Source organism: Egretta garzetta, unplaced genomic scaffold, assembly GCF_000687185.1.
Source record: "Egretta garzetta isolate BGI_Z169 unplaced genomic scaffold, ASM68718v1 scaffold158, whole genome shotgun sequence".
In the NCBI taxonomy this organism is placed as follows: domain Eukaryota; kingdom Metazoa; phylum Chordata; class Aves; order Pelecaniformes; family Ardeidae; genus Egretta; species Egretta garzetta.
The window spans coordinates 1,540,627-1,553,361 of NW_009260430.1; the positions used below are offsets into that span (position 1 = coordinate 1,540,627).

At 39.4% G+C, this 12,735-nt stretch overlaps 1 protein-coding gene across 3 annotated transcripts in view; it reads right to left on the reverse strand.

The window, feature by feature from the left end:
* Positions 1–1,205: 1,205 nt before the first annotated feature.
* OSBPL2 (oxysterol binding protein like 2) overlaps positions 1,206–12,735 on the reverse strand; it is a 36,208-nt gene continuing 24,678 nt past the window's right edge. For 2 of the 3 annotated variants that reach the window (XM_035899289.1, XM_035899290.1), the window contains 8 exons: positions 12,712–12,735; positions 9,756–9,863; positions 8,326–8,415; positions 7,557–7,680; positions 6,732–6,860; positions 5,864–5,987; positions 5,122–5,212; positions 1,206–3,876 (listed from right to left, as the gene is read on the reverse strand). The exon at positions 12,712–12,735 is cut by the window's right edge and continues 153 nt beyond it. In XM_035899289.1, the coding sequence (XP_035755182.1) occupies positions 3,774–3,876; positions 5,122–5,212; positions 5,864–5,987; positions 6,732–6,860; positions 7,557–7,680; positions 8,326–8,415; positions 9,756–9,863; positions 12,712–12,735 (793 nt within the window). In that variant the 3' untranslated portion in view covers positions 1,206–3,773. The remainder of the gene's footprint in view (positions 3,877–5,121; positions 5,213–5,863; positions 5,988–6,731; positions 6,861–7,556; positions 7,681–8,325; positions 8,416–9,755; positions 9,864–12,711) is intronic. The other variant, XM_035899291.1, reaches the window with a different exon arrangement.

Below are 12,735 nucleotides of genomic sequence, written 5' to 3' on the forward strand. Positions count from 1 at the left end.
TAGTGCCTCCTGGAAACCCACCACTTTGCTTTTACTGAGGAGTGGGAATACTTTAGCAACTAGTTCAAGCACTGGAACGGGCTGCCCAGGGAGGGGGTCAAGTCCCCACCCCTGGAGGGATTTAAAAGAAGGGCAGATGAGGTGCTTAGGGCCAGGGTGTAGTGGTGGGATGGCAGGGGTAGGTTAAAGGTTGGACTCGATGATCTTAAAGGTCTTTTCCAACCAAAGCAAGTCTACGATTCTATTCTATGATTCTTCCCCACCCACCCCCGTTCCTGGCAACAGCCTCAGAGCACAGCCCCCTCCCTGTGCGGAGCCGCTGCCAGCGGAGCGGGGCAGGGACGGTCACCCAAGGCCGCAGAAATAAACGTGTGCCACGGAGGCCTTCGGCACGGGGCCCAGCAGAGCAGCTGCCTCCCACCCGCGCTCTGCTGGGTATTTTTCCAAACGTTTTTTAACAACAACAAAAAAAAAATTTCCTGATTAGTTGTTTTTAATTAGGAAACAGGAATAAATACTGCTAATTAGTTCTGCGGCTCCTGCATAATTTAGGGTACATGCTTCCTGTCCACATTAATCTGGGTACCAGTAATTACACAAATGCCTGATGTCTCAAAGTCCCTCCCAATTTGCAGTATGATGTTGCCTCAAAGACACAAAGGCAGATGCTACACAGCAACTACAAAGTTAATTTTTCACTTCCACGATGGTTTTCTAGTGCAAATCTGCTACCACCAGGCCTCACCACCACCACACCAGCGCGAGGCCCCACCGCCCCCGCAGTCCCTTCTCCTCCCTGCCCCTCACGGGTTTCCAACGCAACTTTGGGTCCCTCTCCCACCCCCATCTCCCCCTGCTTAGACCCAGCCTGCAGCAGGACAACAGGCCCCTAAGGAACAGAGTCCACCCACGGCTGGGAAACAGCCCCGATGGCAGAGCGGGGGCGTCCAAAGCTCTGATTTAAATCATCTTCGTCCAAGAAACAGCACGACAAAATGAAAAAGCAGAGCCACAGAGCTAGCTGAGCAAGGCCAGCGTCACCTCCAGGCAACCACTCGCCCTAGGAGGCAGCTGCCCTGGCACGAAAAGTCTCACAAAAATCTCTCTGTCACCATCTAGAGGCCCAAAGGGTATTAAGTATTTATTATAATTTCTTTCTAGATGGTTTCTCTACATAGCTGTATTAACATATACTAACACAGGTATCTTATATACAGTGTTTAATCAAGTTATAAAAGTGACATTCTTTCAAAAGGTGCAAAGTTATTAATGTTTTGACACGTAAACTACTGAGGCGAGATCAGCATCGAAAATAAAACTTCTTTTCACTTTCAGAGCAATCGAAATGCGGCATTAGAGTCCCATGGCTAGCCAAGCATAGACGTGGCGGCAGTAAGGGGGAAGTGTTTGGGAAGCATTGTCAATGAAGAACAATAAATTAAAAGAACATATTTGGAACTAACACGAGATGTTACTAAAAAACTTTACACTAAAAGAAGGGGAGAAAGGGGTAAAGGCATAACTAGCCAAGTGTTCTTACTTTAGGCATCTTCCCAGTTTCGTTTTAAATCCCATGAAGATTCTATACCGGTTTGGATTGAACACATTGTTACAATTTTTTTCATGCTTTTACATAATGAAAAGGATTTGGGTCTTTGAATTTAAATCATAACTTAGACGAGAGGGATGCTAACCTGTACACTTCTTATAAACAGAATATTTCTTTAGCAATTATTCTACAGTTTTTCCATTCAGGCAATTTCTACTTATATGTATTGTTTTAAAAACACTACTCAGGCATTAAAAACACCAGTTAGCTTAAGCAAGTTTTAAACTCCCACGAGATGTTAAACTGGCTTAATACGCGAATCCTTTCATTCCTCACCTAACAAAGGGTTCCCTACGCTGCTTGCGGCGAGTTTGGAACGGGGGGTTACAGTGCCTGGCATGGTCACTAAAGTTCCCTTTTTTATAAAAATATTTTTATGCTGTCCCAAATGGATCAACAATGTCTTTTAAAAAGTCAAGTGTCTCTGCACTTGTTAGGGACAGCTATTCCCGAGTCTAGCTTGTGAGTCCTGAGGACCTGCGATCAGCACAAAGTACAATTGCTGCAACAGCGTGAAATTGCCACAAGCACATTTCAGACAAGCCCTTATTTATTGCCTTGAGGTTTTACAGTTTCTCTTATTTTTCCAGGTGAAAACAACAACTAAATCTCCCCAAAATTTAAAAGTTAAGCCAATCATTAGACACACGATTTGATAGAAAAAAGTTTCTCCATGAGGATGCTACTTTTCTTTTGCTTTTTAAGCCTGCAGCTGAGGGAGAAGCACTTCAAAAAAATCTACTCTTTGGATGAAACCACGGATGTGTTTGGACATCAGTCAGACCAGTTCTTCCATTAATTCCTCAAGCTGCTGGTGCTTAACACCAGCGGTTTCTGAATTCCTGTAAATTAACAGCAGTGTAGCCGTTCTCCATTTTTGCCTGGTTACCCAATTAAAAATGTTCATAAAAGAAGAAGCAGTATTAGGATTAGTTTTAATTACTGCACCTAATTTTCCAAGCCTCCCTGCCCCTTACCCCCCCGAAGTGTACCACTTGAAAGAAAACGAATGCATCGATTCAGTAATTGATTGTTTCCAGTATTATACTGGATGGTTTGATATGGAACAAAAAAAAAAAAATCCCACTTTTTGACAGCACGTGCTCACAGGAAACTTGTAATAGGTGTAACTCTGCCAAAGCTTGAAATTGCTTCTGCTTTTTCACAACATACAAAAGAGACATGACCTAATAATGAAAAACATGCAAACCAAAACTTCCCCAAAACATGAACCGGTGTGGATACACATCCCAAAGGGCTTCCAAATAAAAGTTTAGTCTAGAAGCATACATAGTGCCAAAGCTGCCAAAGGTAGTGCAGAAGATTTAAGCCTCCAAGTGGTAGCAAGCAATATATTTTACATTGTAACCACCTCTACATTCACGCAATTGCTTCCGAAGCTTCTCGTATGTTAAGAACAGCGTTTGACTTCAGAAAAAGCACACTTTTTAATCACCCTTCCCTTCTAACGTATGCTTTATGTAATTTTATCACAGGTATACAGTTAAATGCTCACAGTGTCCAGAAGTTGTGAAGACTCTGTAACAGACAACTACAGCTTGAGGAGCTCAGGTTGTTTTTTGTGTCCCCGAGTCTCTGAATTATTGAATCGTACTGAGAGAGGGGGGCCAGGAGCGCCAGTCCCCACGTAGTGCTACATACCGTACGGAAGTTCGCATGCATCTCTTCACGGGGAGTATCGACAGTACTAGCTTTGATCCTGTTGGTACCGTATTAGCTTTCCATCCCTGCTCCGAGTTTTAAAAACTTCAGATTCTTCACTATTGTACTAAGTAACAAGGATATTTATCTCTATTTTATTTAAGTTACGTAGTTTTCAAGGATGTTATGTGCTCTACCGGATACAGCGTATCTTCCTGACAAAGAAACTAGCGAAAAAAAATGAAGAACCAAAGGTCCCTTTGAAAATTAGTGAAAACGTGATGATTTCAGGTGCAGCTTTATGGAAAGAATGCAACAGTATTTAAATATTTGGCAATCCAACGTTAGTGATAATTAAATCCTTGATTGTTGACTGATAGAATTTTTGTTAAAATTTACTTAGAAAAGCTGGTTTTTGCTATCAACAAAACCAGAGTAACTGGCTTGGAATGAAATCTAGTAACTAGATGTCCAGATGAGATGAGCAATCGGCTCCGTAATTTCAGTATATGTCTGGACAGTCTGAGAAATTTCTATCAAAATAGCCACCTGAGTACAGCCAGTCTGAAGTCCCAGTGTATGGGTTAGTGCCTTGATGAAACCATCTGTAAAAAAAAACCAAACAAACAAACAATAAAAGAAAAAAGCAAACAGAGTGAACAGATATTAATAGGGGAAAAGAACAACTTTGCTTCTTTCACCAAACATTGTATAAGGACACTGGTAGAACTTATCAGAAAAAAATTCTCAGGAAATATTCTGAACATGAAAAATAAGGCATTAAGCTTCATAGTCAGTTATCACCACACCTTATACAGCATCATTTTTTAAATTTTTTTTTTTTTTTTTTACATGAAGTCAAGAAGGAGCATGAAATGGATTTTAAAATTGCTGTCCTATTCCAAATAAAAATAACATTGCTACCCTAGATTATATATTGTTTATATGTATTAATTTTTACTTTAAAAGAATGCCCAACCAGTTAAACAACCCTTTTTGTAAACCTGTCCAAGCAGGAAAGAGTTTTCTTCTATGGAGCTGAACAGAACATTGCACAGAACATTAACAGCTGCTCACTTTTTAGCCATGCTGACTGAAAACAATTTTATGTGCTCTGGAAAAGATTTTCAAAGGCATTAACTGGAGTTAGCCTAGCTGCTCCTCTGGGCTTTGGGAAGAGAATGCTTTCTCTGCTGAATTTTATGAAATCATGGGAGCATCCCAAAGTTCTTGCCTTTGAAGGAAGCACCTGCAGTAACTGGCCATGAGTGTACACTTGACTGCCCAGCACCGGCATCTGAGGAAAGCAACCAGCGGGAGCAGGAGCCAAACCACACACTGCTCCGTGATGCATTCTATGACTGAGAAGTCACTTGAATATGCAATCAAAAAAGCAATTTCTGAAGTATCCAAGCCAAGAAGTCCTAAGAGTGTGAAAATAGAAGGCCCCAGAGGGCTACAACATCTTAGCCAGCTGCCAGAAGCTGGACAGGAATTGGTTAAAGGAGAGATGAGACTGAACATTTTATTCAATCTAAAAAAATAAAATAAAATATGACTTCTGTAGGTTTTAAAAAACAAAACAAAAAAACCCCCAGCATTACCACAGTAGTTAATTACGACAGGTTTCAGCATTTATTATTAGATAATTTCTTCAGGACAAAGTTATCAGCAATTTTGGCTTCCAGCTACTTTATTTAATTGTTGACCCAGCAAATGCTTTAAGCGACACTACCAATTGTGCTGTCATGCCAGAAATCAAGCACACGCCATCTTGAATAAAAACATTTCAAGCAGTACACCAAACCATTCTAAGCATCAAACAAATGCCCAACTTCCTTCCCCCTTACCGTGTGTGCCACTCCACTTCATCTTTTGCACGCTCCTTGCGAGCAGCTCTTTGTTTCTCTTCTAGTCTCTCTTTCTCTTTGCTAGCCACATCTAACAAACATTTCAAGAGAAATGGGGTACTTAGCAAAATAAAAACAAAAATGCAGAAAACATAGAAAAGACTGCAGGCAAATGAAGTATCATTCATTGAAGCAAGACAAAGCATCTCAGGCAACAAAAACCTAAACCTGTCATTTCAGAAGAGTTGCTACTACAAACATGGAGTTGATAAACTGAATTTTTGGTGTTTTATTTATCAGAAACACTACACTGAGACAGCAGGAAAGAACTTAGATTAGGCATAATAGAGAGAGATATTTTTTCCACTATCTGGCCATGTGTTTTTTCTGACAAACGCCAGAACAACAGAGCATGTCTGCTCACCACGTCTTTCCGGACAAACTCCAGAGCAAGAGACATGTCTGCCAGCTCCCCCCAAGTTAACAAACATGCAAATACACTGTAACATAGGACAGCAGTCTTGGGATCCACCTTGGACACTTGCTCTCCCAGACTTTACTGGGAGAAAACAGACATCATACATTTGTTCAAAAGCACGTTCATTAACACAGGGTGAGAAAGAGTTAAGGCTGCTCCGGGAATGAGAAACTGAAGACCGTGTTCCTGTATCAACCAACCTCCCTTCAGCCATCCCTCTCAAAACTTACTAATATGAAAACATTTCCTCCAGCAAACACATACCCATGTTCCCGTTTTCCATATTTCTGATATCTGGACGTAGCCGACAGTCCGTGGGAGCTAATATTGCTTCCATGCCCTTTTCTAGCTCATTGAGACTCACAGCAAAACTGGTGAAATTGTACATCTTAAAAGCAAATCAAAGACAACATAGAAGTTATTTTGGCAAAGTGGCACTTGGTTCAACAGAACTTCCAAGAGAAATTACTGAGTCAAATCTTCTCCCACTGGCTACCCTGAAAGCAAGGTTAGATTCATACAAAACTCGGGTTTTTTTGTTGCAGGAGAGGGACGAGGAAGGGCAAAAGGGGATGCAAATCACAAGCTTTCATTTTTTAAGCAGTCTTTGCCTCAGAGGATCAAGACAGATTTTCCTCCAGAGCTGATATTTAACATCACGATTTTATGAAAAAAAAAAAAAAAAAAAAAAAAAAGAACCACAGCTAAAAGACCAAAAAGTCTTGTTGAAACTATTGAAGTTAATATCCAGCTGCCCGGTTACTGCATTTTTTGGAAGCCTGTCTTCTAAAAGCAGGGTCAGCAGAAGGGAACGTGTATTCATATTTTAGCCACTCCAAGGGCAAAGATCTCGCAGGCAGGTTAACCTAAGACACCTGACTCACACTGAAGCAGCTGCATTTGGAGCATGCATTCTTTCTACCAAGTTTGACACAGCAGTGATGTTTGCATCACAGCAACAAAGCAGAGAGCTTGCAGTAGCACAATTTTACTGCTGCAGCAAGAACTACCAGAGGCTGTCAATATGTATGCTAAGGACAGAGACTTCAGCAAGGTTTCCCCTGAACATTACTCATGTTCCCTTGGGTAAGTCACTAATGATAGCAATACACAGACTGGCTGGAATGGTTACCTGTGATGAGTTTGGTGGCCTACAATTTATTCTCCAAAGCAATTTACTGCCTGGTATGAACTGCACCGTGTCTTGAACCTCTGGCATATCATCAGCCTCATCATTTTCAGATTTAATAACATCTTCACTCTGAAAAAAGAGATAACATTTGGCAGGGGAACACGGTAAAATTGGACAGTTTCATCTAGAGTTCTACGGTGACTGTTGAAGAATCTGTTCAAATTTGAGATATTAAACACTCCCCTGTACATCTGCCTCACCCCTCACGTTTGCTTTTCCTCACTCTGCATACTGTTCCTCTCATTTTTATCATAATGTCTTGCTCCTGATACCTCTGAATAGTCTCCCACCACCCATGTACGACTTGAATGTCTGTTCAAAAAAAATTAATAATAGTAAATTAATGTAGTCTTTTCTCTAGTTTCCCTTCTATCCCATGCCATAGCTTAATTTCACCTAACATAACTATTACTTCTTCAGGTTGAAATGAGCCAAGGCTGCAATTCAAACCAGTTCCCACAATATCCCAAGAAAGATACATAGGGCATACCTGCTTTTGGATATTGCTTCAGCATTTGCAAAAGATTTGGATGTGCAATTAAAAACCAGATCTGCCCTTGTTTCAGTCTGATTTCCTATGATCTAGATTCTAATAACTATTATCACTGCCAGTTTGCTAACTGCCTAACACTGCCTGCATCTGACCCCTACCAAAAGACAGATTGTTTTAACCCTTCATTCACCACCACCTGACCACTTCCATAAAGAAGATGCTTTCCTTTTATTTCTCATATTTCAGTATCTTTTCTCCCTAAGGAATCTTACCGGCTTCAATTTCTTCTGCTCACCACCTCTCTTTTCATTCTTTTTGTAAGTCTCATACGTAGTAGGGTCAGTGCACCATAAGCATTCTGTCCACTTGCCATAGATCACGCACAGCTTCTTTCTGCTGCAGAGAAAGCAAAGGAGACAGCTTTTGCTTCTTATAAAGCCTTCTAAGCCCAGTCATACAGATTCTGTTCTACAGTAAATACCCAGCTTCCTACTTTGTTGCATTTTATGTTTGTTTGCAGATTTCTTAGAAGTCAGATATTTGATAATGCAAAGAAAAGGTTTCGGCTTATTCCAGTCTTTCTGCCATTCAGACCTGCAGAACACATCCTCATGACTTCGTCGCATGCTTCTGCCACTGTTAAAATGAGTGCGGGTGCAATAAAGCCAAAAGTTTACAATATAGAGACTCAGAATCATGAAACAGGTTTGGGTTTGATTAAAGATTTCTAATAAACATATTCTCCTTGTGTTAAACTGAAGACTGGAGTTGTGGCTGTACAACAGTGAAATCAGTTGCGACTACTCTGCATTTTTCCTGGATACCTTTATTTCCAAAGACTGGACTGGAGAGTTTTTCTAATAACACTTAAAATTACCATCCTAGAACCAAGGAGTTTAACACTGACACAGAGAAGGAAAAGGGGTTACAGTCTGCATTGCTAGCAACTTTGCAGACACACAAGTTGCAGTCACTGTGCCAGTGCTAAAGAAATGCCACAGTGCTCAGAAACGGAGAGGCCAAGAGGCTTTTATCACTTACTTTTTGTCCTGAATGTGTCCCTCTACTCTGTGAAGCTCTTTCCCAAATAGTCCACATGGTTTAAAGTTAAGGACACATTTATCTCCAGTGCTGTAAAGGAAATAAGTACATGCTTAAAGAAGCAAGCCCCTAAATACATTAGTACATTTACTTGTTTACCTTATTTAGTTTTTTTCATATAGTTCCAGTTATCTGGGGGGTAGTTACTTGTATCATTATTTTTCTTTAGCTATAGTTTATTATCTGACCAGGGCACTAAAAAAGGCACACAAATTTTAAAATTCCACAAAAAGCACAAAAAAAAGAAATCAATGTGCACATGAAAGCATCATCCTGTGAAAGCCAACTGAAAACATGACCATACTTACGAGTATTATGTGTATCTGAAATTTATCAGAAGTACTAGGAATAAAAGAGAATGCAGTCTTGCATACCATTTCACCCACACTATTAACACACTACATTTCAGATTAATATCTATTTACAGCTAGTTGTGACGAGAAGTAACTTTTACAAATTACCTATGCAGGAAAATCTAGTTAAGTACATTCAAAAGCTACCTCTAAATTGAATATAAAAAATTCTGAACTAAACATTTTACAAACATAAACCAGCAGTGCATTTCAGCATCTTCCCCGCACTGAGGTGTACATATATGTAAATCATCTCTCCTGGTGAGGTATCAGGCCAATTTTCTATGTCAAGCACAAGGCATACAGAGACCACCCTGGGTCTTTTGTGTTGATGTAGGAGACAAGATTGTAGATTTGATGCTATGAGGAGTATCAAAACAGTAGCCCCCCTGGATTAAAGTTCCTATTTATTGACAGAAAAACATGTGCAGAAGTAATACAGTTTTCACCAAATTCTCTCCCTCATCATTACAGGAGGTAATTTATTTTAGATAAGGTAAAAAGCTTTTATATAGGCAGTTGGCAGAGCAATTGACGTGCTCTTAAGTTCACATTATCCTACTCTGCAGTCATTTTTCTCTGCTGTACCCTTAATTTAAGACAGTCTCTATTTTCAAAACTAAGAAGAGAGCCAAATCACAATTGACATGATGGAGATCCACGGCAAGCTTCCAACAGTTACTCCATGTAATAGCTCTGGAGTTAAATTTAATTTCTGTTCTCTGTCAACAGGGCTGAATTTGAATGAGTAATTCATAAACGTAAAATCTTTGTATCCTCTAAGCCATCTATCCCTGTGCCTTTCCATTGGTATCATTATGATACTAAGCCAAGTCCAACGAAAAGTTTGCATTTGTCACAAGAAAAAAAAAATAAAAAGAAAAAAGACAAGACTTTGGACGTACAAAACAAAGCTTCCTGTGTAATCTGACAAGAATCAAACCTCTCTGCTTTGTAACTGAAATGACCATGCACCAATCCCTATAAGCCAACCCTCAGTTTCATGATTAGCATTACCTGTGATTTACAATTTCTACTGTTCCGTATTGTTCTAACCACAGTTTACCAATAATTACATTATGTACACAACAGGTTGGATTTGTCCATGTGTAAGCTTCATTATGCCTGTAAAGAAAATAGAGAAATAAATCATTTTCCTGAGTTTGAGATGGAATGTAAGCCTGTTTTCAATTCAGTTCATGGTAGGGCAAAATATTTAGCTCTCCTATGAACAGCCAGCAGTTAACTTCAAAACAGAAAAGAAACAGACTTTTCTTTATAAGCCAACAAGGTGTTGTATCTAAACATTAGTGCAAGTTCATGAAGTGATATCCCCCCCCCTTTTTTTTTTTCCTTCCTTCTCAGAGTTGAAATAGTAAGTTTTACAGTTGCTGTGCTTTTGGTTACAAATTCCAGCCCAACATAAACAGCAGTCCAGGAATCTTTTTCATTTGCACTTTTAAAGTTGTATGTGATAAAACTTAATACACAGAGGAGAACCAAACTGACAAGCTAACGCCTAATGGTGTCTTCTATTCAATACTGCAGCAGCACTGCGAACTTCTTAAAGCTCTTTCTCATAAGCCTCTATCATAATCTAGAGAGTACCTTTTTGTGATAAAAAAAGCACTGAACATGAATATTTGAGTCTTCTAGCAGAAAGGTTAGTCACTACCAGTTCTGGCAAAGGTTTGATATGAAGACACTCCTCAAGGGCTGGGCAGACTAACCCACTTAAGCAATTTTTCATTTTACAAACACTGCGTAGTAAAGGCTTTTGAACCTGAAGAGAGTGACATGAGTCAGCAAACTGCGCAAGTGCTTTCCACAAATATGCCACAAGTTTCCACATCAGTATACAAGGCCTGCTCCAGTGTCACTGAAGGCAATTTCGGGGGGGGGGGGTGGTTTTGGAGTTTTTATGGTTGGTTGTTTAACACCAGTGGGACATGATAGCACTATATTCAAGCTTCATAAACGTGACGTTTAAAAATCCAATTTATTACTCAATTCCATCCTTTTCCCAAAGATTTACTAAGAAGGAGGAAAAGTCCTAGAACTGAAGAATTTTCCACTTAGTTTCTTTTTGATTTTACGGTTTTGTGAAAAGCTTTACAAAGATGAGTTAACAGATTCTAAATCCTTACAAGACGTTATTCTAGAAGTGGTCAAAGTGTTAAACCACAGGATTCCTATTATCACTGGCTCAGCAGAGTCAAAGCTATCTATTCTCACTCATCTTTCCATGCTGGTAAAAGAAATGCTGAAGTTACTTGGTTGGCAATCAATCCATCTCAGGAAATCTCACAAACTCTATTTTAATACAAAAAACCACAGAGACAAGCAGTGCCATCTTTGTAAGAAATGCCTTGTTCTTCTACTTCCAGTAAATATGGAGAGAACACTCCAATTTAGTGTTTCCAACTGGTCTGTCGTTTTCCAGTACAGAGCAAAAACAGATCGTTGAAGTCTGAGTATTTTCCACAGCAAACTGTCTTCAAGCGTACTCTAGAACAATGGCTACTCTTCAAGTGGGGAAAAAATACCACAACCCCCCAAATTCATCCCACCAGCCTTTGCACACCTTTTTATTCATCAACTAGACACCAAAAGCTGTATAGAGTAAAACACAACACAAGACACTCATGGCCAGTGCTGATAAATTGAAACATTTATTTGTGCTGGAGAAGTGAGGGAGAAGTGTGTTTTCTAATGCATGTTTTGAAAACAGAGTCATGGTTAGCACAAATGCAGTTTAACACTGATTTGCAATTTTGCTTCCTCAACAGTTACTTGTTCACTCAGGCCCTGAGGAGTTCTCAGTTCACATGTATGAATCACAACACTGAAAGGCTCAACATTTGATTTCAACTTCTGCTGCTAACTTGAAGCAATTATTTAAAATAAATGCTTTACTCGTTTATATTCCAGTTTAAATCTGTGCCCTGTAATTTGATTAGGCAGAGCAAGAAGAATTTTAATAGTCTTCTAAATAAAGGCACTCTCTCAAGCAACAAACTTTATTTTTGTCACGTCTGCATTCTGCACTAACATTCATAGTTCCTTCTACATTCAGAAGAAATTTCCTCTATTTCCATCACCATTTATATCCAATACCCGTTCATATTTTTATAAGCTTTGTAAGATTGGTTGCCAGCAGCTTGAAAATTAAACTACACTTTCAAAAGAAACGATAGGAAAACTCAATGCTTGATATGGCAGGGAAGTTGACTCTATTGAAACCAAATGTCTAGAAATTTCCTAAGATGATATTTCAAAACAACCTCAGAGTTAGGCCGGAGGAAAGGTTTTATGAAAGCACCTTTAAGTGTTCAATTGCAGAATACTTTTTTTCCTGCAGCTATTATCTAGTGCATCCTTGTGTCCTGCTTGGGAAAGCTCAGGAGTCTTTGTGCCACCTGAGCACGAATCAACTTACAAAAGTCATGGAATTTGTGAGAGAAATGTGTAATTAGAGACAAGCCCGGGAGTAATCTGGAGAGCCATTCTTGATTTTAAAAGGAAGGTGATCATACACAGGAAGCGTTAAACAGGTGACAAGGCAACAAGTTTCTTATGCTCCCTTATCACATAGAACAGCTATTCTGAAGATGCAGTTGCTTTCCACACAAACAATCAAACCCAACAACAATATTTAAAAAGCGAGATGAGCTTGAATAGCCTGGTAATAGAATTTTATCTCTCTCTAAGTTTTACATGCCTTCACAGAACTAGCATTCAATTTTTCAGATATGCTAATTTTCATAGCGGAAAAACTGGGTCAAATTGCTACAGCTATGCAAGAGCCCTGAAATTAAGCAGTGAAAATTAACTTGTAAATAAACTCTTACAACCTCTTTGGCAAGAGGTTTTTAGATAATCACCTATGAAGAGCCAATAGGATGATTATATTTTTATTCAAGTAAACGTTAGGCAGATCAACATAAAAAAGGTATTTACTTCTCATACTCACTTCAGAAGCTCCAAAGTAATTGTT